The following is a 24,377-nucleotide window of genomic DNA, read 5'->3' as shown; positions in this document are numbered from 1 at the left end:
AGGATCTCCTGGCGCCAGGGAGAAAGCCCAATCTTGAGGGTCGCCACGTAACAGGGAGATAACAATTCTAACTTGCTGAGCGGAATCACCAGAGGAAACAGGTCTCAAAGAAAGAAATAATTTACAATTATTCTTAAAATTCAGAAACCTAGATCTATCTCCAGAAAAAAACTCAGGAATAGGTACTTTTGGCTCAGACATAGGACTGTGAACAACAAAATCCTGAATGCTTTGCACCCTTGCAGCAAGATGATCCACACTAGAAGTCAGACTCTGAATATCCATGTCTGCAGCTGAACTCAAAGCCACCCAAAGATTAAGGGGAGGAGAGATGCAGGACACACTGCAGAGCAGAAAAAAAAATTGAACTCAGGATTTCTCTTATCCCACTTTTGCGATGCATTTAACACTTTGGGCCTGTTGTACTGTTATGATCCTAGTGGCTGAAGATCACAAATCTAACCAGCTAAGTAGAAGAAAATAGGACGAGCTCTGGGGATGTGGTAACTGGACTGACCGCAAACCTGATCCTAACCGCAACACTATAGGCAGCCGTGGAACGTTTCCTGAAATCCTAGACGTCTCTTCATGGCCTGAGAAACTGACTACCCCTAAAGAGAAAGTAAAGACTTCACTTGCATCAGAGAAATAACCCCAGAGATATAGAAGCCCTCCACAAATAATAACGGTGAGTTAAGAGGAAAAGACAAACGCAGAGATGAAACAGGTTAAGCAAATGAGGCCCGCTAACGCTAGATAGCAGAAAATAGCAAGGGATCTGTGTGGTCAGTAAAAAACCCTATGCAAAAATATCCACGCAGAGAATGCGAGAACCCCCACACCAACTAACGATGTGGGGGGAGCAACTCACAACTCACCCCAGAGCACCAGCAAGCAGGGAAATCACATATTAGCAAGCTGGACAAAACTCATCATATACTAGGAACATATTAAACACAGATGAGCAAAAATAAGCCAACAAAACTTAGCTTCTCTTGGAGAGACTGATAACGGATGTAGACAGGAGCAATCAGAATAGCACTGAATACAACGACAACAGGCAAGGAATGAAGGACCAGCTGGATTAAATAGGAAACCTAACTAGCAGATGACAAGACAGCTGATCCCAGCCAGAAACCTGCAAAATAACAAAAAGAGCCCCCAGGGGGAGCCCAAAGAGAGAACTCACACAGTACCGCTCACGACCACAGGAGGGAGCCCGGAAACAGAGTTCACAACAGAGTGATATCTATCTCACACTCAGTTACACATCACTCATGCACGAAGCTGTGTCACTCGCAAACAGAAACAGAATAGATGTTCTGCAATAGAGCTGTGTCACTCACACAAAGAAACAAAATTGATGATCTGCAATAGAGCTGTGTCACTCACACACAGTAACAGAGCAGGTATGGCGCTAAACACAATCCCTGTTAACCTCACAGGAGATCGAAACCTGCACACGGGGTAATTAGCAAACATTGGTCACACAGCCAGCAAAAACACTCAGCAAACTCCTCTCCAGAATGTGCTGGAATTCTAATGGCTTACCACTTACCCTGAGCACATGCGGACATAGACCACACTGTTGTAAAGTCTCATCCACACATGTAAAATGCTTGATACTAGCGCCTTTTATACATAAAGCTAACATTCAGTAGGCTTTTTAACGGCACTGAGAAATAAGTGTATAGCGCTTCCCAGAGTCGGAATCTCTCTGGGGTCTCAGCTACCGGAGGTAGCCGGACCCAAGGGAACATGATTTAAGTTGGTTTTACTGACCTTAGTGTTGCTATCGCCGTAATTAACATGAGAGGAGAGAGAAATGGGGTCCCCCAATCCTCCTGGTACTTCTAGAGTCCCTGCATTCCCTGTGAAGTCTCACGGGCAACTGGCATCTTCTTCCGGGAGAAAATGGTGCATGCACCTGCCAAGATCTGACGGCCGGCACCCGGCAACAATAGAAAACTTTTCCTATTGGTTCATTTTGCTCACTGAGATAGACTCTATCACAGTGATCAAAATAAAAAAAATGTAAATCAAACCCCCTTTATCACCCCCTTAGTTAGGTAAATAATAAAATAAAAAAGTATTTATTTTCATTTTTCCATTAGGGTTAGAGTTGGGCTAAAGTGAGATGGGCTAAAGTGAGTTGGACTAAAATTAGAGTTAGGGTTGGGCTAAAGTTAGGGTTAGGGTTGGGCTAGGGTGAGGGTTAGGGTTAGGGTTGGGGCTAGAGTTAGGGTTAGGCTAAAGTTAGGGTTGGGATAAAGTTAGGGTTGATGCTCCCTCCCTTCTGAGCCCTGCCATACACCCAAACAGTGGCTTCTCGCCACATATAAAGTATTGTCGTACTCAGGAGAGATTGCACAACAAATTTTGTGGTCCATTTTCTCCTGATAGCGTTGTAAAAATAAAAAAAAAATAGTTCCAATGTAAATATTTTGTGAAAAAAGTAAAATGTTCATTTTTTCCTTCCACGTTGCTTTAGTTCTCGTGAATCACCTGAGGGGTTAATAAACTTCTTGAATGTGGTTTTGCACACCTTGAGGGGTGCAGTGAATGGAATTTTCTGTTATATTGACTCTCCAAACTCACTTCAAATGTGAGGTGGTCCCTAAAAAAATGGTTTTCTAAATTTTATTGGAAAAATGATAAATCGCTGGTCTACTTTTAACCCTCATAACGTCCTAACAAAATAAAATTATGCTTCCAAAATTGTGCTGATGTAAAGTAGACATGTGGGAAATATTATTTATTAACTATTTTGTGTGACAACACTCTTCAACTTAAGTGTACAAAAATTACAAGTTTGAAACTTGCCAAATTTTCAAAATTTTTGCCAAATTTCCATTTTTTTCATAAATAAATTCAAAGTTATATCAAAGAAATGTTACCACTAACATGAAGTACAATATGTCATGAGAAAACAGTCTCAGAATCAGTGGAATACATTATAGCGTTCCAGAGCTATAACCTCATAAAGTGACAGTGGTCAGAATTATAAAAATTGATTTGGTCATTAAGTACCAAATTGGCTTTGTCACTAAGGCTACTTTCACACTAGCGTTAACTGCAATACGTCGCAAATGCGTCGTTTTGCCGAAAATACGCATCCAGCAAAAGTTCTTGCTGGATACGTTTTTTCGTCATAGACTAACATTAGCGACGCATTTGCGACGCATTGCCAAACGTCGCGTCCGTTTTGCGACGCTTGGGCGTGTGGTAGCGGACCGTCGGGAGAAAAAAACGTTACATGTAACGTTTTTTGCTCCCGACGGTCCGCTTTTTCCGACCGCGCATGCGCGGCCGGAACTCCGCCCCCACCTCCCCGCACTTCCCCGCACCTCACAATGGGGCAGCGGATGCGTGGGAACAGTGCATCCGCTGCCCCCGTTGTGCGACGGAGACCACGCTAGCGTCGGGAACGTCGGCCCGACGCACAGCGACGGGTCTTTCCCGACGCTAGTGTGAAAGTAGCCTAAGGGGTTAAAATATGAACTGTGGGAAATGACCACATGTAGTTAAGTCTAACCCAGCCAACCTTCCATAAAGATTATTGCATATTTGTGACCAGATTTCACAAAATAAACAGCATACATTATTAAAGGAGTAAAGGGCTTGTAAAATACCCAGACAACCTTTTCTCAAATACTGTATTCCAAAGTGTAAAATAAAAATAACAGATACTCACATCCAAGATTTGGCAGAGAGAAGTGAGGGAATTGCAGCCCAGTAGAAGCCTCTGATAGGCTGCAATGCTCACATGGCATGGCAATGTTGTGCAAATGCCGGAAAGCCTGGTGTCAATGTTGCTGTGGAAGACAGTATTTGAGATTGTCTGAATAGTGGCCACAGGGGCGTAGCTAGAGCTTTTGCCGCCCGGGGCTGTTCCCGAGTTTGGCACCCCCCCCCCCCAGAACGTATGCGATTTTCACACTTAGTCATGTACCGACGAGCTCCTCTCCTTTAAGCTCCCAATGTTCAGTGAAAAACTGAGAGAAGCAGAAGAGAAGCTCGTTGTTACAGGACCATGAGTATGAAAATCGCATATGAGTGACATGTCCATGTGTCGACGACTGGAACCTGCAGAGGTGAATCCTGACATCGCAGCTTCTGAATTCTCACAACGCATGCACTGCACACTTTTAGGATTCTCCCTTGCCGGTGGACAATCATGTCAGCACAAGCATGCGATTTGTATACTTCTGACCACATTCCGACTAGACGTGCCTGGCCTCGCTCAGTTCATTTTCATAGAGTGAGGCCACACATGTCTAGTCAGCACGTGACCGCATGTATGTAAATCGCCAGCACCAGAGAATCCTGACAGTGTGCAGGGCGCACTGTTGTGAATTTGGATTCTGGGCTCCCCCGGTGGCTACTGGTGGAATTGAACTGGTGTCTTCATCTTCTCTGTTCACCTGTTCCCATCAAGATGTGGGAGTCGCTATATAACCTTGCTGCTCTGTTAGTTGCTTGCCGGTCAACAATGTTATCAGAAGCCTCTCTGTGCTTGTTCCTGCTCCTAGACAACTACTAGATAAGTTGGACTCTTGTCCATGTTTGTTTTTGCATTTTTGTTCCAGTTCACAGCTGTAGTTTCGTTACTGTGTCTGGAAAGCTCTTGTGAACCGGAATTGCCACTCTGGTGTTATGAGTTAATGCCAGAGTTTTAAAGTAATTTCTGGATGGTGTTTTGATAGGGTTTTCAGCTGACCATGAAAGTGTCCTTTCTGTCTTCTGCTATGTAGTAAGTGGACCTCAAATTTGCTAAACCTATTTTCATACTACATTTGTTATTTCATCTTAACTCACCGCCAATACATGTGGGGGGCCTCTGTCTCCTTTCGGGGTATTTCTCTAGAGGTGAGCTAGGACTAATATTTTCCTCTGCTAGCATTATTTAGTCCTCCGGCTGGTGCTGGGCATCTAGAATCAACGTAGGCATGCTACCCGGCCACTGCTAGTTGTGCGTTAGGTTTAGTTCATGGTCAGCTCAGTTCCCATCTTCCAAGAGCTAGTTCCTATATATGCTGATGCTATGTTCTCTTGCCATTGAGATCATGACAGTTTGACCGGCCACTAAAGGGTTAAAATCCTTGGCTGAGAAAGGAGAGAAATAAGTAGTCTGCTGAAATTTTTTTTTTTTTTTTCTTTTTTTTTTTCTCTCCTTCTAATCTTTGAATGGCTCTGTGTCCACCTGTTTGTAATGGATCTTCAGAGTGTAACTGCAGGTTTGAATAATCTCGCCACGAAGGTACAAAATTTGCAAGATTTTGTTTGTCATGCACCTGTATCTGAGCCGAGAATTCCTTTGCCGGAATTTTTCTCGGGGAATAGATCTGGGTTTCAGAATTTTCGAAATAATTGCAAATTATTTTTGTCCCTGAAATCTCGCTCTGCCGGAGACCCTGCACAGCAGGTCAGGATTGTGATTTCCTTGCTCCGGGGCGACCCTCAAGACTGGGCTTTTTCATTGACACCAGGGGATCCTGCGTTGCTCAATGTGGATGCGTTTTTTCTGGCCTTGGGGTTGCTTTATGACGAACCTCATTTGGAGCTTCAGGCAGAAAAAACTTTGATGTCCCTATCTCAGGGGCAAGATGAAGCGGAAATTTACTGCCAAAGATTCCGTAAATGGTCTGTGCTTACTCAGTGGAATGAGTGCGCCCTGGCGGCGACTTTCAGAGAGGGTCTCTCTGATGCCATTAAGGATGTTATGGTGGGGTTCCCTGTGCCTGCGGGTCTGAATGAGTCCATGACAATGGCTATTCAGATCGATAGGCGTTTGCGGGAGCGCAAACCAGTGCACCATCTGGCGGTGTCCACTGAGAAGTCGCCAGAGAGTATGCAGTGTGATAGAATTCTGTCCCGAAGCGAGCGGCAGAATTTTAGGCGGAAAAATGGGTTGTGTTTCTATTGTGGTGATTCTACTCATGTTATATCAGCATGCTCTAAGCGCACTAAAAAGCTTGGTAAATCTGTTTCCATTTGCACCTTACCGTCTAAGTTTATTCTATCTGTGACCCTGATTTGCTCTTTGTCATCTATTACCACGGACGCCTATGTCGACTCTGGCGCCGCTTTGAGTCTTATGGATTGGTCCTTTGCCAAACGCTGTGGGTATGATTTAGAGCCTTTGGAGACTCCTATTCCTCTGAAGGGGATTGACTCCACCCCATTGGCTAATAATAAACCACAATACTGGACACAAGTAACTATGCGTATTAATCCGGATCACCAGGAGATTATTCGCTTTCTGGTGCTGTATAGTCTACATGATGATTTGGTGCTAGGATTGCCTTGGCTGCAATCTCACAACCCAGTCCTCGACTGGAGAGCTATGTCTGTGCCTGAACATGCTGCTATGCGAGAATATATAGAGGAGTCCTTGGAAAGGGGACATATTCGTCCATCGTCATCTCCCTTAGGAGCCGGTTTTTTCTTTGTGTCAAAAAAAGACGGCTCTTTGAGACCATGTATTGATTATCGGCTTTTGAATAAAATCACTGTTAAATATCAATACCCATTGCCGTTGCTGACTGATTTGTTTGCTCGCATAAAGGGGGCCAAGTGGTTCTCTAAGATTGACCTTCGTGGGGCGTATAATTTGGTGCGAATCAGGCAGGGGGATGAGTGGAAAACCGCATTTAATACGCCCGAGGGCCACTTTGAGTATTTAGTGATGCCTTTTGGTCTTTCTAATGCTCCGTCAGTTTTCCAGTCCTTTATGCATGATATTTTTCGCGATTATTTGGATAAATTTATGATTGTGTATCTGGATGATATTCTGATTTTTTCGGATGACTGGGACTCTCATGTCCAGCAAGTCAGGAGGGTTTTTCAGGTTTTGCGGTCTAATTCTTTGTGTGTGAAGGGTTCTAAGTGTGTTTTTGGGGTACAGAGGATTTCCTTTTTGGGATATATTTTTTCCCCCTCTTCCATTGAAATGGATCCTGTCAAGGTTCAAGCTATTTGTGATTGGACGCAGCCCTCTTCTCTTAAGAGTCTTCAGAAATTTTTGGGCTTTGCTAACTTTTATCGTCGATTTATTGCTGGTTTTTCGGATATTGCTAAGCCATTGACCGATTTGACTAAGAAGGGTGCTGATGTTGCTGATTGGTCCCCTGATGCTGTGGAGGCCTTTCGGGAGCTTAAGCGCCGTTTTTCCTCTGCCCCTGTGTTGCGTCAGCCTGATGTTGCTCTACCTTTTCAGGTTGAGGTCGACGCTTCTGAGATCGGAGCTGGGGCAGTGTTGTCGCAGAAAAGTTCTGACTGCTCCGTGATGAGGCCTTGTGCCTTCTTTTCCCGTAAATTTTCGCCCGCTGAGCGGAATTATGATGTTGGGAATCGGGAGCTTTTGGCCATGAAGTGGGCTTTTGAGGAGTGGCGCCATTGGCTTGAGGGGGCCAGACATCAGGTGGTGGTATTGACTGACCACAAAAATTTGATTTATCTTGAGACCGCCAGGCGCCTGAATCCTAGACAGGCGCGCTGGTCATTATTTTTCTCTCGGTTTAATTTTGTGGTGTCATACCTACCGGGTTCTAAGAATGTTAAGGCGGATGCCCTTTCTAGGAGTTTTGAGCCTGACTCGCCTGGTAACTCTGAGCCCGCAGGTATCCTTAAGGATGGAGTGGTATTGTCAGCCGTTTCTCCAGACCTGCGGCGGGCCTTGCAGGAGTTTCAGGCGGATAGACCTGATCGTTGCCCACCTGATAAATTGTTTGTTCCTGATGATTGGACCAGTAGAGTCATCTCTGAGGTTCATTCTTCTGCGTTGGCAGGTCATCCTGGCATTTTTGGTACCAGGGATTTGGTGGCAAGGTCCTTCTGGTGGCCTTCCCTGTCATGAGATGTGCGAGGCTTTGTGCAGTCTTGTGACGTTTGTGCTCGGGCCAAGCCTTGTTGTTCTCGGGCTAGTGGATTATTGTTGCCCTTGCCTATTCCTAAGAGGCCTTGGACGCACATCTCGATGGATTTTATTTCAGATCTGCCTGTTTCTCAGAAGATGTCTGTCATCTGGGTGGTGTGTGACCGTTTCTCTAAGATGGTCCATTTGGTTCCTCTGCCCAAGTTGCCTTCTTCTTCCGAGTTGGTTCCTCTGTTTTTTCAAAATGTTGTTCGTTTGCATGGTATTCCTGAGAATATCGTTTCTGACAGAGGGACCCAATTCGTGTCTAGATTTTGGCGGGCATTCTGTGCTAGGATGGGCATAGATTTATCTTTTTCGTCCGCTTTCCATCCTCAGACGAATGGCCAGACCGAGCGGATTAATCAGACCCTGGAGACATATCTGAGGTGTTTTGTGTCTGCTGACCAGGATGATTGGGTTGCTTTTTTGCCATTGGCGGAGTTCGCTCTCAATAATCGGGCCAGCTCTGCCACTTTGGTGTCCCCGTTTTTCTGTAATTCGGGGTTTCATCCTCGATTTTCCTCTGGTCAGGTGGAATCTTCGGATTGTCCTGGAGTGGATGCTGTGGTGGAGAGATTGCATCAGATCTGGGGGCAGGTGGTGGACAATTTGAGGTTGTCCCAGGAGAAGACTCAGCTTTTTGCCAACCGCCACCGTCGTGTTGGTCCTCGGCTTTGTGTTGGGGATTTGGTGTGGTTGTCTTCTCGTTTTGTCCCTATGAGGGTCTCTTCTCCTAAGTTTAAGCCTCGGTTCATCGGCCCGTATAAGATATTGGAGATTCTTAACCCTGTTTCCTTCCGTTTGGACCTCCCTGCATCCTTTTCTATTCATAACGTTTTTCATCGGTCATTATTGCGCAGGTATGAGGTACCGGTTGTGCCTTCCGTTGAGCCTCCTGCTCCGGTGTTGGTTGAGGGTGAGTTGGAGTACGTTGTGGAGAAAATCTTAGACTCTCGTGTTTCCAGACGGAGACTCCAGTATCTGGTCAAGTGGAAGGGATATGGCCAGGAGGATAATTCTTGGGTGAATGCATCTGATGTTCATGCCTCTGATCTGGTTCGTGCCTTTCATAGGGCCCATCCTGATCGCCCTGGTGGTTCTGGTGAGGGTTCGGTGCCCCCTCCTTGAGGGGGGGGGTACTGTTGTGAATTTGGATTCTGGGCTCCCCCGGTGGCTACTGGTGGAATTGAACTGGTGTCTTCATCTTCTCTGTTCACCTGTTCCCATCAAGATGTGGGAGTCGCTATATAACCTTGCTGCTCTGTTAGTTGCTTGCCGGTCAACAATGTTATCAGAAGCCTCTCTGTGCTTGTTCCTGCTCCTAGACAACTACTAGATAAGTTGGACTCTTGTCCATGTTTGTTTTTGCATTTTTGTTCCAGTTCACAGCTGTAGTTTCGTTACTGTGTCTGGAAAGCTCTTGTGAACAGGAATTGCCACTCTGGTGTTATGAGTTAATGCCAGAGTTTTAAAGTAATTTCTGGATGGTGTTTTGATAGGGTTTTCAGCTGACCATGAAAGTGTCCTTTCTGTCTTCTGCTATGTAGTAAGTGGACCTCAAATTTGCTAAACCTATTTTCATACTACGTTTGTTATTTCATCTTAACTCACCGCCAATACATGTGGGGGGCCTCTGTCTCCTTTCGGGGTATTTCTCTAGAGGTGAGCTAGGACTAATATTTTCCTCTGCTAGCATTATTTAGTCCTCCGGCTGGTGCTGGGCATCTAGAATCAACGTAGGCATGCTACCCGGCCACTGCTAGTTGTGCGTTAGGTTTAGTTCATGGTCAGCTCAGTTCCCATCTTCCAAGAGCTAGTTCCTATATATGCTGATGCTATGTTCTCTTGCCATTGAGATCATGACAGCGCACTGTGAGAAGTCAGAAGTCTGCAGTCACAAAGAATGACTGCAGACTCATTACAAACCTGGACATCCCCTTTAATGCTCCTAACATAAATAAAAACATGAGAGTTAGTCAGTATCACAAATAACATGTACATCCAGGTACCTTATAGATGACGTCGCCTCTGGAGTTGTTCTCCTTCATTTCTTCATCTTGTCCAGACCCAATGATGAGTTTTCTCATCCACAGCCGTCTCTGCAGACTTCCATCTTCTCCGTTCTTTTGCAGAAAATCTCCACATGATGCCCTTAAAGATACAAGTGTCATTATAATGCTGTCTGCACCCATCCCCCATACTGTTTCCTCATATATGCCCCCCCATCTCCCCCTTTGCTCTTCATTTTGTGTCCTCAGATCTCCCCCACACATTAAATCCCCCCATCCCCATGACAAATCTCCCCCCACACACATTCAATCCCCCATCTCCACACACAATAAATACCCCATCTCCACTCATATTAAACATCCCCCCACAATAAATCCCCCCATCTCCACTCATATTAAATATCCCCAATCCAATAATATATCCCACTATCCCCACTCACATTAAATCCCCCCCACTCACATTAAATCTCCCCACAATATAACCCCCATCCCCACTCACAGTAAATCCCCCCCCCACAATATATGCCCCCCATCCCCACTCACAGTAAATCCCCCCCACAATATAACCCCCATCCCCACTCACAGTAAATCCCCCCCACAATATATGCCCCCCATCCCCACTCACAGTAAATCCCCCCCACAATATATGCCCCCCATCCCCACTCACAGTAAATCCCCCCCACAATATATGCCCCCCATCCCCACTCACATTAAATCCCCCCCACAAAATTTTCCCCCATCCCCACTCACAGTAAATCCCCCCCTGCACCTTCGGTGTCTTCAGCTCCACTGGAGCACTTACCACCGCTCTGCATCTCCTGCACCTGCTCTGCCTCTGCCGCGCAGGTGAGTGACGTCAGCAGCGTGATCACATGACCTGATCACGCTGCTGGCGTCGCTCTGACCCGGAAGTCAGAGCTTCAATTGTACTCGCATCACAGATACGAGTACAATTGAACACTGGGAGCCGGCACGCTGCAGCTTCTCTGTGCCGGCTGTCAGCTTGACAGTCGGCACAGAGAACAGCTGACTCCCAGTGCGGGGGGTGATAGAATGCAGCCGCCGGGGGAGACACTGCGGACCGCCGCTTTAGGCGGCCCGACTGCGCCCCCCTGCCGGCTGCTCCCCCCTAGATACGCCACTGACTCACTCCCGCATTGTGCCGCCCCCCCGCATTGTGCCGCCCGGGGCGGCCCGCCCCCCCCGCACCCCCCTTCCTACGCCACTGAGTGGCCAACTCCTTTAAATAGATCTTTTAGATCTGAAGATGTTATTGTAATATGCTATGAAAAATCAATACCAAAATGCATGTGAAAAACAAAGATTAAAATGTGTCCAGAGAGAGAGAAAGTTAACGAGTACAAGAGTATTTAATCTCTATCAACTCATCCTGACTGACAGCTGCAGCTTGTACTGAACAGTGTGAGATCTCAGCAGCAAGGAAGACGGGCACTGAGGAACTTTCAATCAGGATGGGTGGACTGAGATTCCATTTAGACTTTCACAAAGAATTATATAGCCATTCTATTATTACCTTTTAGTACGTACACAAGCCTCAACGATGCTCTTTCTGATATATCCAGGTTGGATTGCCATTTTAAGGTCTTATCCACAAAATCTTATTCATGGTGTCCTTTTTGTTCTGTATTGTAGACACACTCTTTGTGCAGTCATATGCTGTCTCTGTATCACATTGTATTGTCCCCTTGAGGGAGATTTTCTATTGGGGAATGCCTCTTATGTGCAGATCTACTTTTCTCATAAATTCCACATGCATATTTAACTCCTTCATGACCTTGGGATTTTCAGTTTTTCCGTGTTCGTTTCTTGCTCCCCTTCTTCCCAGAGCCATAACTGTTTTATTTTTCCGTCAATATGGCCATGTGAGGGCTTATTTTTTGTGAAACAAGTTGTACTTTTGAACGACATCATTGGTTTTAGCATGTCGTGTACTAGAAAATGGGAAAAAAATTCCAAGTGCGGTGAAATTGCAAAAAAAAGTGCAATCCCACAATTGTTTTTTGATTGGCTTTTTTACTAGGTTCACTAAATGCTAAAACTGACCAGTCATTTTTATTCTCCAGATCAGTACGAGTTCATAGACACCAAACATGTCTAGGTTCTCTTTTATTTAAGGGGTGAAAAAAAAATCCAAACTTTGCTAAAAAAAAAAAAAAAATGTGCCATTTTCCGATACCCATAGTGTCTCAATTTTTCATGATCTGAGGTCGGGTGAGGGCTTATTTTTTGCATGCTGAGCTGGCGTTTTTAATGATAGCATTTTGGTGCAGATACTTTCTTTTGATCGCCCGTTATTACATTTTAATGCAATGTCGCGGCAACCAAAAAAACTTAATTCTGGCATTTTGAATTTTTTTTATTGATAGATCGGGCTATTCTGAATGCGGTGATACCAAATATGTGTAGGTTTGATTTTTTTTTTATTGATTTATTTTGAATGGGGCAAAAGGGGGGTGATTTAAACTTTAATATTTTTTTTTCACATTTTTTTTAACTTTTTTTTTACTTTTGCCATTCTTCAATAGCCTCCATGTGAGGCTAGAAGCTGGCACCACTCGATCGGCTCTGCTACATAGCAGCGATCATCAGATCGCTGCTATGCAGCAGAAATGCAGGTCTGCTATGAGCGCCGACCACAGGGGGCGCTAACAGCAGGCCGGCATCAGTAACCATAGAGGTCTCAAGGACCTCTATGGTTACCATTCTGACGCATTGCTGACCCCCGATTATGTGATGGGGGTCGGCGATGTGCTCATTTCCGGCCACCCGGCCGGAAGTGCCGGTTAAATGCTGCTGTCAGCATTTGACAGCGGCATTTAACTATTTAATAGCGGCGCGTGAATTGCGATTTCACCCGCCGCTATTGCGGGCACATGTCAGCTGTTCAAAACAGCTGACATGTTCCGGCTTTGATGCGGGCTCACCGCCGGAGCCCTGCATCAAAGCGTAGTATCTGACCTCGGACGTACTATCCCGTCCGAGGTCAGAAAGAGGTTAAAAAAAAAATTCAGAATTTCAAATGAAATTAATTTAATAAGTGTCATTCCTTCCTTCAATGACTTTGTGTACATGAACAGTTAAGAGCCTGATCCTCCTTTTCAGCAGATATTTAATGTTTCTTTTGTCTTTTTTTCTGGCAATTGGAAAAGGACTTGACTAATAGCTGTTATCTAGTAATCAGCCATGTAAATTGAAGTAATTACTAATGCCAGACACCAGGCAGCCTTACTACTGTTTGATTAATTTCACCAAGAAACTTTAATGTCTTATAAAGTTGTTTTAATAACAGCACAATATTCATTATGATTTCATCTCTTTTATTCGGGGCATGTTCTGAGAAACACTTCAATCCTATTAGTACTGTGTTGAAGCAGATTAATCATTTTTAACAGAGATTTCAGGTGACAAATATGACCACTTTATTAGGTTTCATCTTCTGTAACATGGAAGGAATTTGATTAAACCTCTGCCCTTTAATCAGCCTTTGTAGATCAAAATAGACTCACCTTAATACCAGTTTGGTACAGTCATAATTGTAAAATGTTTGCACTCACTGAGAATAAGAACATAAATCGTAAAATACTGAATGCAAGAGGAATCACTTAGAATGTAGACATATATATGGCATGTGCATTTTGTACCTCTGGCAGGATTGCCTAATGCAGAAGAAACTCTATCTAAGTTATTTGTTGAGCACCTTGTGCAGTTGCATGGCGTGTCTTTGAGTGTGGTTTCTGATAGAGGGGTACAATTTTGGAGGGCATTTTGTAAAAAGTTGGGTATTTGCTTGACCTTCTCCTCTGCCTACCATCCTGAGACCAATGGTCAGACAGAGAGGACCAATCAGTCACTTGAACAGATTTTGCGGTGTCTTGCTACATCTCAGCAGGATGATTGGTGTTCTTCGTTGCCAGTGGCTGAGTTTGCATTTAATAATCAGATTAACCAGTCCACTGGCACCTCTCCATTCTTTTGTAATTACGGCTTTCACCCCCATTTTGGTGAATTTTCCAGGCTGGATTCAGGATGTCCAGGGGCTGATCTGGCAGTTCAATGGTTGAGGGAGCTGTGGAGGGCGGTCCAGAGGAACATTGGGGAGCCTCAAGGCAAACATAAACATTTTGCTGACAAGCGACGGTCGGTAGGACATATATTCCTAGTAGGAGATAAAGTGTGGTTGTCTACCAAGAACATTCGTCTGAAAGTCCCTTCTAATAAGCTAGGGCCTAGGTTTATTGGTCCTTCCTTACAAGATCATTGAGGTTGTCAATCCAGTTGCCTTTTGCTTACACCTACTTCCGTCGCTTCGGATCCCCAATGTGTTCCATAAGTCCCTTCATAAAATATTTGTACCTTCCTCTGCTGAGTCTCCATCCCCTCTGCCTCCTGTCTCTGTGGATGGCCAGACTAAGTATGAAGTTGAACGGATTGTGGATTCTTGCATAGTCCACAATTCACTTCAGTATTTGGTCGATTGGAGGGGTTATGGTCCTGAGGATCGATCATGGATCCTGCCGCGATCTGTCCATGCTGATCGATTGGTTTGGGCATTTCATATATATTATCCTGGGAAACCTGGGGGTCTGTTGGCCCCCTTTGAGAGGAGGGTACTGTCATGATCCAGACTGGGTTTTGAGTCCTGACTTCCATTTTCCCGGTTTGATCATGTCAGGGGTTAATTTTTCTCAGTCTGGTCACAGGTTTGCTATTTAGCCCCACTGTGTCCTGCAGATCATGTCAGTTATAGTTTCTGCCTAGTGCTGCTGTAGCTGACTCTGATAGCTCCAATTTGTCCTGCTGCATTTGCTGTCTGAACCCGTGTCTCTGTTTTCCCCTGTTTCTGTCTTGACTCAGTGTTTCCCTTTAGTATGCAGACTCCCTGGTTTGACTTGGCGTGTTTCCTGACCTGTTTCTGTCCTTTGTCTTTTGGTATATCCGCTCCTTACCATTACTGACCCCCTGACTTGTCTCTGACCATGAGTTTTCTTATTCTTTTGGTACTGCACTACAGTGTAGGATTTGACCAAGTTTGTTTTGACTTTTCTGCTGCCACCTGTGGTAGCCTCACTGTTGCACTGCAGGTTAGCTCTGTTTAGGTGCACACCTGCTTCCTCTCTACTGCCATCTAGTGAAGCCTGCACCTACCTGCATTGCAGCAGCATGACATAAAAATAATAATTTTTTTCTATAAAATAGTTTTTATTGTGTAGAAGCGCCAAAACATTAAAAAATATATAAATTGGGTATCTCTGTAATTGTACTGACTTGAAGAATATAGATGCCTTACCAATTTTACCACATGTGGAATAGTATAAAAACAAAAAAACAAAAAGCAATTCCTGAATTGCAGGTTTTTGTTCATTCTGTCTCCCAAAAATCAGAATAGAACGCGATCAAGAAATGTCATGTGCCCGAAAATGCTGCCAAAAAAATGTCAGCTCGTCCCACAAAAAACAAGACTCTGTCTGACGAAATATGGAAAAAATATAGCTCTCAAAATATGGTGATTAGTGTTGAGCGATACCTTTCGATATTCAAAAGTATCGGTATCGGATTGGATCGGCTGATATCCAAAAAATATCGGATATCGCCGATACCAATACCCGATACCAATGCAAGTCAATGGGACACAAATATCGGAAGCGATCCTGGATGGTTCCCAGGGTCTGAAGGAGAGGAAACTCTCCTTCAGGCCCTGGGATCCATATTCATGTAAAAAATAAAGAATAAAAATAAAAAATATGGATATACTCACCCTCCGACGGACCCTGGCTCTCAGCGGTGCAACCGGCAGCCTCCGTTCCTAAGAATGCAGTGAGTGTAGGACCTGCGATGACGTCGCGGTCACGCTACCAGTCACACAACCAGTCACAAGACCGCGACGTCATCGCAGGTCCTACACTCACTGCATTCTTAGGAACGGAGGCTGCCGGTTGCACCGCTGAGGTCCAGGGTCCGTCTGAGGGGTGAGTATATCCATATTTTTTAATTTTATTCTTTATTTTTTACATGAATATGGATCCCAGGGACTGAAGGAGAGTCTCTTCTCCTCCAGACCCTGGGAACCATACGCACCGCACACGCCGAAGATGACTGGGAACTTATAGGAACTTCCGATTCCGATTTCCGATATCACAAAAATATCGGAACTCAGTATCGGAATTCCGATACAGCGAATATCGGCCGATACCCGATATTTGCAGTATCGGAATGCTCAACACTAATGGTGATTAGTGTTGAGCGATACCGTCCGATACTTGAAAGTATCGGTATCGGAAAGTATCGGCCGATACCGGCAAAATATCGGATCCAATCCGATACCGATACCCGATACCAATACAAGTCAATGGGACTCATGTATCGGACGGTATCCCTGATGGTTCCCAGGGTCTGAAGGAGAGGAAACTCTCCTTCAGGCCCTGGGAACCATATAAATGTGTAAAAGAAAGAATTAAAATAAAAAATATCGCTATACTCACCTCTCCGACGCAGCCGGGACTTCAGCGAGGGAACCGGCAGCGTTGTTTGTTTAAAATTCGCGCTATTACTTGGTTACGTGAATTCCCGGCTTGTGATTGGTCAGGTCGGCCATGTTGCCGGGACGCGGACCAATCACAGCAAGCCGTGACGAAATTACATCACGGCTTGCTGTGATTGGTCCGCGTCCCGGCAATATGGCCGCCCTGACCAATCACAAGCCGTGACGTCACGGGAGGCTGGACACGCGCTCACTTTAAAATTGGCGCGTGTCCAGCCTCCCGTGACGTCACGGCTTGTGATTGGTTGCGCCGCGGTCAACCAATCACAAGCCGGGAGGCTGGACGCGCTCATTTTAAAATGGGCGCGTGTCCAGCCTCCCGTGACGTCACGGCTTGTGATTGGTTGCGCCGCGGTCAACCAATCACAAGCCGGGAGGCTGGACGCGCTCATTTTAAAATGGGCGCGTGTCCAGCCTCCCGTGACGTCACGGCTTGTGATTGGTTGCGCCGCGGTCAACCAATCACAAGCCGGGAGGCTGGACGCGCTCATTTTAAAATGGGCGCGTGTCCAGCCTCCCGTGACGTCACGGCTTGTGATTGGTTGCGCCGCGGTCAACCAATCACAAGCCGGGAGGCTGGACGCGCTCATTTTAAAATGGGCGCGTGTCCAGCCTCCCGTGACGTCACGGCTTGTGATTGGTCAGGGCGGCCATATTGCCGGGACGCGGACCAATCACAGCAAGCCGTGACGTAATTTCGTCACGGCTTGCTGTGATTGGTCCGCGTCCCGGCAACGTGGCCGACCTGACCAATCACAAGCCGGGAATTCACGTAACCAAGTAATAGCGCGAATTTTAAACAAACAACGCTGCCGGTTCCCTCGCTGAAGTCCCGGCTGCGTCGGACAGGTGAGTATAGCGATATTTTTTATTTTAATTCTCTCTTTTACACATTTTAACATTAATGTTGTTGCGATACCCGATACCCGATACCACAAGAGTATCGGAATCCCGGTATCGGAATTCCGATACAGCAAGTATCGGCCGATACCCGATACTTGCAGCATCGGAATGCTCAACACTAATGGTGATACAAAAACTAGTTTTCGCAATAAAAAGCATCTTTTAGTGTGTGACAGCAGCCAAACATAAAAACCCAATATAAATCTGGTATCGCTGTAATCACACCGGCCCAAAGAATAACTACTTATGCCGCATTAGGAACGGCATAAAAAATAATTAAAACCACATGCTGTTGATTTTTTCATTCTGCCATCCAAAGAACACAGTAAGGCTCGGTACACATTTACCCTGCGCTCTGCTTTGAGCGCCTACACCAGGATTTTCATGTAAATTGCTGAAATACATGATTCATAGAGAACCTCAGGCAGAAGATTCTCTATAATGAGGCAGATGAAGGCTCTGTGGACACCCTAGGACCTGTGATCTGGTGCTGTCCGTCTTTTTAGGATTGCATAAAAATGTTGTCGGCCACAGATTTGTGCACTTCTGAAAAGAAGGAAACTGCTGAACAGAGGTCAGACAGAGTCCAGAGTAACTCTGCTGCCTCATTATAGTAACTGGATCCATTGGGGGTTTAATCTGTCATATCATTCAGAAATTTAATTGCTCAGCGTAGCGCATCGGATAAATGTGATCATAAATGTTATGTAAAATGTTCCCAATAAAAGCTTCAACTCAATCCACAAAATAGCAAGCCCTCACTCAGGTCCATCATCTGTTAACAGAAATATAGGGGCTCCCATGTTGCTGGTACGCACAAAGGCTCTGGAAAATTGAAATGGCTCCTCACCCCCAAAAGAAATTCAACAAATTCTCCACTCGCAAATCCAAATGCCCCCTTCCCTTCTGTGCCCCAGTGTGCCTAAACCACTTTTGGCACCCACATGTTTGGCATTACTGTAATGATGAGAGCCTGCCTAATTTACAGGTGCGCGTCTCCAGAAGCACGGGCTGGCCATAACGTAATAGTCACTACAACGGCAGTTTGCAATTTTCACTCACCAACATCCACTGCTGATTGTTTCTGGAAAACACCAGTGGAGTCAAAATCATCACTACATCTGTATATAAATTCCCAAAGGGTTATAATTTCCAAAATAAGGTCACTTATGGGGGGATTCTGCTTTTCTAGCACTTAGGGGCGTTTTATATGGAATCTGCAAACTATTCTAGGAAAATTTGCGTTCCAGGAGGCAAATAGCGCTCCGTCCTTCCTGAGTCTCTCCGTATGGCTAAGTAGTACTGTACTGCCACATATGGTTTATTGCCACATTCAGTAGAAATTGTGGGACACATTTTGGTGCAATTTCCCAGTATGAAAATGTAAAACTTGGGGCTAACACACAATCTTGGTGGTAAAAATGTAAATTATTTTATCTTCACTGCTAAATAAGTCATTGACACACCTGTGGTGTCAATATAATCACAGTACCCCTAGATGAATTCATTGAGAGATGCAGTTTGTAAAATGGGGTCACTTATGGGGGTTCTGCTGTGTTGACACCTCAGGGGCTCTGCCAATGTAACATGGCGCCCTCAAACAAGTGCATGAAAATCTGCACTGTAATATGGTGTTTCTTCCATTCTGAGCTTTGCACTGTACCTCAAAAGTAGTTTACAACCACATATGGAGTATCAGTGAAGTCAGGAGACATTGTACAACAAATTTTGGGGTCCATTTTCTCCTTTTGACCTTACAAAACTTGGAGCTGAAGATGATTTTTGTGGGAAAAAGTAGATTTTTTAATTTTCACGGCTCAACGTTATAAACTTCTGTGAAGCACCTGTGGGTTCAAGGTGCTCAATAAACATCTAGATAAGTTCAATTAGGGGTCTAGTTTCCACAATGGTGTCACTTGTTGGGGCTTTCCACTGTTTAGGCACATCAGGGACTCTCCAAACATGACATGTCATCTGCTAATTATGCCAGCAAATTTTACATTCAAAAAGTGAAAAGGCGTTCCTTCACTTCCAAGCCCTACCGTGTGCCCAAACAGTAGATTTGCCCCACATATGGCGTATCGGCATGCTCAGGAGAAATTGCACAACAAATTATATGGTCCATTTTCTCCTGTTACCCTTGCAAAACTTTTTGTGAAAGAAAGGTAAATGTTTATTTTTTCCTTCCACATTCCAAAATTCCTGTGAAGCACCTGAAGGGTTAATAAACTTCATGAATGTGGTTTTGAGTACCTTGAGGGGTGCAGTTTTTAGAACGGTGTCACTTTTGGGTATTTTCTATCATATATGCCCCTCAAGGTCACATCAAATGTGAGGTGGTCCCTAAAAAAATAGTTTTGCAAATTTAGTTGTAAAAATGAGAAATCACTTGTCAACTTTCAACCGTTATAGCTTCCTAACAAAAAAAATGTTTTAAAAATTGTGCTGATGCAAAGCAGATATGCGGGAAATGTTATTTTTTTAACTATTTTGTTTGATATGACTCTCTGATTTAAAGGCATAAAAATGTAAAGTTTGAATATTGCTACATTTTGAAAATTTCTGCCAAATTTCCGCTTTTTTCACAAATAAACTCAAGTCATATCAAAGAACTGTTACCACTATCATGAAATACGATACGTCACAAGAAAACAATCTTAGAAACAGTGAGATCCAGTGAAGCGTTCCAGAGGTATGACCTCACATATTGAAATTGATCAGAATTGTAAAAATTGACCTGGTCAGGAATGTAAAAACAGGCTTCTGGGCAAAGGGGTTAATATCTGTGGTAAGCATAAAAGGGACATGAAAAAAAAAACTAATGATCTTCTCCATAAAATAGTTTTCTCATTACTACGACTGCCCTTAATAAAGTGACTTTCTAACTTACATCAATTAAAAATATTGCACTATTTGTGAGACAGCTTAAATGGACTAATGTGCACATTTCCATAAGATTATTGAGCTTTACTTGTCAGCCATGATCAATTCAGCAATAATATTGATGGAAACTGGAAATGTTATTTATCTCTGCTTAGGTGAGCCAAATACATTTTACTACGATGCCAAATGGGGAATGTAGATATCTGTGTGACATCGAGGCTATGGTGTTCTTATATCTTCTTTTATATCTCCTTTAGTGTATGGACAGAAGAGACTCAGTGCACATTACTAAATGCTTCTATAACAGAAACGTTCAACTGCTCCTTTAGTTGTGGCCCAGACTGCTGGAAAATCTCTCAGTATCCCTGCCTGCAGGTCCATGTAAACCTGACATCTTCAGGACAGAAAGTTCTTCTGTACCACAATGAAGAGACAATGAAAGTAAATTCTGAGGTAAGAATTTTGAGAAAGCCACAAATCACTATCCTGATCTTCATGGAGACCTTGCTACATTATTAATTTATTTTACTCACTGATATAGCGCCATTAATTCCACAGCGCTTTATAGGCATCATCATCACTGTCCCCATTGAGGCTCACAGTCTGCAGTAGATCCCCCATCAGTCTGTCTTTGGAGTGTGGGAGGAATCCAGAGAACATGGAGGAAACCCATGGAGAACATACAAACTCCTTGCAAATGTTGTCCTTTGTGGGTTTTTAAGACAAGAGCCCAGCACTGCAAGGCTATTTTCTACATATGCATTTTCTTACTTCATTATATTCTGAAATCATCACAATTCTGTCCTTATATGAACACACATATCCTAAGTAAAATGGGGCAGGTATAATTTTGTCAGTTGCCAGGAATCCTTGGAACTTCGTTAGAGGTTGCACAGAACACAGTGGCACCGAGTGCAGTCACAGTACGTCAGTGGCATATCCAGGGTGGGGCAGCCGGGGCATGTGCCCCGGGCGCAGCCGACAGGGGGCACCAGCAGGCCGCCTGATGCTGCGGTCCAAGGAGGAGGCTCCCTGTTGGCGGAATTCTGCCACCCCCACACTGAGATTCTTCCGTTCTCTGTGCCGGCTGTCAAATTGACAGCCGACTCAGAGAAAGTGCTGCGCGTCGGTTCCCAAGGATGTACTAGCGTCTTCACAGGCAGCCTTGCAGTTTGTGGTAAGTGCTCCAGCTCCAGACAGCTGGGTAATGGAGGCTGGAGCTGAAGACACCGAACTGCCAGAAGGAGAGATGCGGGCTGTGCTATATACTACTGTGTGGGTGGTGCTGTATACTACTATGCGGGCCGTGCTATATACTACTATGTGGGCTGTGCTATATACTACTGTGTGGGTGGTGCTGTATACTACTATGCAGGCTGTGCTATATATTACTATGTGGGCAGTGCTGTATACTACTGTGTGGGCTGTGCTATATACTACTGTGTGGGCTGTGCTATATACTACTATGCGGGCTGTGCTATATACTATGTGGGTTGTGCTGTATACTACAATGTGGGCTGTGCTGTATACTACTATGCGGGCTGTGCTATATACTACTATGTGGGCAGTGCTGTATACTACTGTGTGGGCTGTGCTGTATACTACTCTGTGGGCAGTGCTGTATACTACTATGTGGGCTGTGTTATATACTACTATGTGGGCTGTGCTGTATACTACTTTGCAGGCTGTGCTATATACTACTATGTGGGTGGTGCTGTATACTACTATGTGGGCTGTGTTATATACTACTATGTGGGCTGTGCTGTATACTACTATGCGGGCTGTGCTATATACTACTATGTGGGCAGTGCAGTATACTACTATGTGGGTGGTGCTGTATACTACTATGTGGGCTGTGCTCTATACTACTATGTGGGCTGCGCTATATACTACTATGTGAGCAGTGCTGTATACTACTGTGTGGGCTGTGCTGTATACAACTATGTGGGCTGTGCTATATACTACTATGTGGGCAGTGCTGTATACTGCTGTGTGGGCTGTGCTATATACTACTATGTGGGCAGTGCAGTATACTACTATGTGGGTGGTGCTGTATACTACTATGTGGGCTGTGCTCTACTACTATGTGGGCTGTGCTATATACTACTATGTGGGCAGTGCTGTATACTACTGTGTGGGCTGTGCTGTATACAACTATGCGGGCTGTGCTATATACTACTATGTGGGCTGTGCTGTATACTACTATGTGGGCAGTGCTGTATACTGCTATGTGGGCTGTGCTGTATACTACTGTGTGGGCGGTGCTGTATACTACTGTGTGGGCAGTGCTGTGTACTACTGTGTGGGTGGTGCTGTATACTACTATGCGGGCTGTGCTGTATACTACTATGTGGGCAGTGCTGTATACTACTGTGTGGGCTGTGCTATATACAACTATGTGGGCTGTGCTGTATACTACTATGTGGGCTGGGCTGCATACTACTGTGTGGGCGGTGCTGTATACTACTGTGTGGGTGGTGCTGTATGCTACTGTGTGGGTAGTGCTGTATACTACTGTGTGGGCTGTGCTATATACTGCTATGAGGGCAGTGCTGTATACTACTATGTGGGCGGTGCTGTATACTACTATGCGGGCTGTGCTATATACTACTATGTGGGCAGTGCTGTATACTACTGTGTGGGCTGTGCTATATACTACTATGTGGGCAGTGCTGTATACTACTGTGTGGGCTGTGCTATATACTACGATGTGGGCAGTGCTGTATACTACTATGTGGGTGGTGCTGTATACTACTATGCAGGCTGTGCTGTATACCACTATGTGGACAGTGCTGTATACTACTGTGTGGGCTGTGCTATATACTACTATGTGGGCTGTGCTGTATACTACTATGTGGGCAGTGCTGTATACTGCTATGTGGGCTGTGCTGCATACTACTGTTTGGGCGGTGCTGTATGCCACTGTGTGGGTGGTGCTGTATACTACTGTGTGGGTGGTGCTGTATACTACTGTGTGGGCTGTGCTATATACTGCTATGAGGGCAGTGCTTTATACTACTATGTGGGCGGTGCTGTATACTACTATGTGGGCTGTGGTATATACTACTATGTGGGCTGTGCTGTATACTACTATGCGGGCTGTGCTATATACTACTATGTGGGCAGTGCTGTATACTACTGTGTGGGCTGTGCTGTATACTACTCTGTGGGCAGTGCTGTATACTGCTATGTTGGCTGTGCTGTATACTACTGTGTGGGCGGTTATGTATACTACTGTGTGAGCGGTGCAGTATACTACTATGTGGGCTGTGCTATATACTACTATGTAGGCAGTGCTGTATACTACTGTGTGGGCTGTGCTATATACTACTATGTGGGCTGTGCTGTTTACTACTATGTGGACAGTGCTGTATACTGCTATGTGGGCTGTGCTGTATACTACTGTGTGGGCGGTGCTGTATACTACTATGTGGGCTGTGCTATATACGACTAAGCAGGCTGTGCTGTATACTACTACGTGGGCAGTGCTGTATACTACTGTGTTCCTCAGATTTCTCCACGACATGCAACTGCACCCGGGAAGGGAGGGGATGGGGGCAGAAATCTGAGGACATTATGGGGGCAGAAATCTGAGGACATTATGGGGGCAGAAATCTGAGGACATTATAGGGGGTAGAAATCTGAGGGGGGGCGCCAAACTGATGCTTTGCCCCGGGTGCAGGAAGAGCTAGATATACCTCTGCAATACGATAAGAATACTGATGTCAGTCTACACATGCTTAGCTGGTGGACAAGAAATGCGATAAACAGATATCACCTAAGTATAAATTATTATTATTATGTTGGTACATAAAGGTGCTGTGGAATTTAAAGAGTGCCTATCAACACTCTCTGGTGGCACATTTATTTAAAGGGAACCTTTCAGGCCCCCTGTGCCTCCCAAACCACCAGCAGTTGCGTCTGCATATGTAGACACACTGCTTAACAGTCCATGTGTTATATTACCTACATAAACAGATCTTTATAAACAGTATTTCTAAAGTCTGTTTATGATATGTAAATGAGGGCATTGAGTCGTCGAATGGGCGTTAGGGTCCCCAGACTAGATGGCCCCCTGTGGGCATAATAACTTAACTTACTAGCG

At 44.9% G+C, this 24,377-nt stretch overlaps 1 protein-coding gene across 2 annotated transcripts in view; it reads left to right on the top strand.

Moving 5' to 3' along the window:
- KCNMB2 (potassium calcium-activated channel subfamily M regulatory beta subunit 2) overlaps nucleotides 1-24,377 on the top strand; it is a 999,199-nt gene that overhangs the window by 888,835 nt on the left and 85,987 nt on the right. For both annotated transcript variants that reach the window (XM_077290498.1, XM_077290499.1), the window contains one exon: nucleotides 20,530-20,725. In XM_077290498.1, coding sequence (XP_077146613.1) covers nucleotides 20,530-20,725 — 196 coding nt within the window. The remainder of the gene's footprint in view (nucleotides 1-20,529; nucleotides 20,726-24,377) is intronic.

Source organism: Ranitomeya variabilis, chromosome 2 (genome assembly GCF_051348905.1).
Source record: "Ranitomeya variabilis isolate aRanVar5 chromosome 2, aRanVar5.hap1, whole genome shotgun sequence".
NCBI lineage: Eukaryota > Metazoa > Chordata > Amphibia > Anura > Dendrobatidae > Ranitomeya > Ranitomeya variabilis.
Note: the sequence above shows the minus strand (reverse complement) of the source record. Positions and strands in the feature narration are given on the sequence as shown.